Raw genomic sequence first — 828 nt, forward strand, 5'->3', positions numbered from 1 at the left:
CTTGTTTAGGGCCGCGGGTTTCACGGAAGAATCCAGTACACACATTCCCCGAGACTCGAGGAGACCCTAGAAACCAGCCACGAAGATGTCATCCCAACCCTGTTTTCGGACGCAGTTTGGCCATTCACGTTAGTCCAGGTGGGGACAGGCCCAGCTTTGGCCGTGAATGCGGTGGAGCCCAGCGCCACGACGAGCAGGACGTAGAAGAACGTCTTGGATCTGTGGATAGCGACTCAAAGGCGTTCGTTGCTTCACAAAAAGTGACCATAGACTCGGCCTCTTTCCTTGCGAGTAGCGTTGTAGAGGGTTGTGGGGCTCCCACTTTGGCCTTCTTAGGCATGCGTTCGCCGGCGTCGATGGAGCGGTCGGGGCGCCACGTACACCACGTGAGGGGGCAGATGTGACTCGTACATGCCGAAAAGCCTCCTGGTTGGTCTCAAAGTCCACGATACGAAAAAGACCTCGTGTCCCATCACGAGTGTCCACTTTGACCTGCTTGGCAGCCTCGTAGCTCTCGCCCAGAATCTCAAACTCGGGAGATACCTGTGCACACGTCTCGCACTTGTACTTTGCGGCCGTAGCTGTAAACAGAAGCACCAAGTGGTACGGACGGTCCGGTCGCACGGCGTAGCGTCCGTAGAGTTCGCTCGTAAACGGGATCACACCGTCGCGCACGCGGCCCTGCAGCTGGGCCAGCTTCTCGCTGCCCTTGAGCGGAGAATCCTTTCCCTTGCGACTCTTCTTGGCTTCAGCGTCCACTGTAGACCAGCTCGCCACCACCAGTAGCGTCGCCAGCAGCGCCAGCAAGCGCATCGTTCCCCGAGCCAT

At 58.5% G+C, this 828-nt stretch overlaps 1 protein-coding gene across 1 annotated transcript in view; it reads right to left on the reverse strand.

The window, feature by feature from the left end:
• Positions 1-828, reverse strand: part of PITG_21027 (uncharacterized protein) — a gene marked incomplete at both ends in the record, with an annotated part of 1341 nt that extends 513 nt beyond the window's left edge. The window contains one exon of the mRNA XM_002895036.1: positions 382-828. Within this exon, the coding sequence (XP_002895082.1) occupies positions 382-828 (447 nt within the window). The remainder of the gene's footprint in view (positions 1-381) is intronic.

Source organism: Phytophthora infestans, genomic scaffold (genome assembly GCF_000142945.1).
Source record: "Phytophthora infestans T30-4 supercont1.282 genomic scaffold, whole genome shotgun sequence".
In the NCBI taxonomy this organism is placed as follows: Eukaryota; Oomycota; class Peronosporomycetes; order Peronosporales; family Peronosporaceae; genus Phytophthora; species Phytophthora infestans.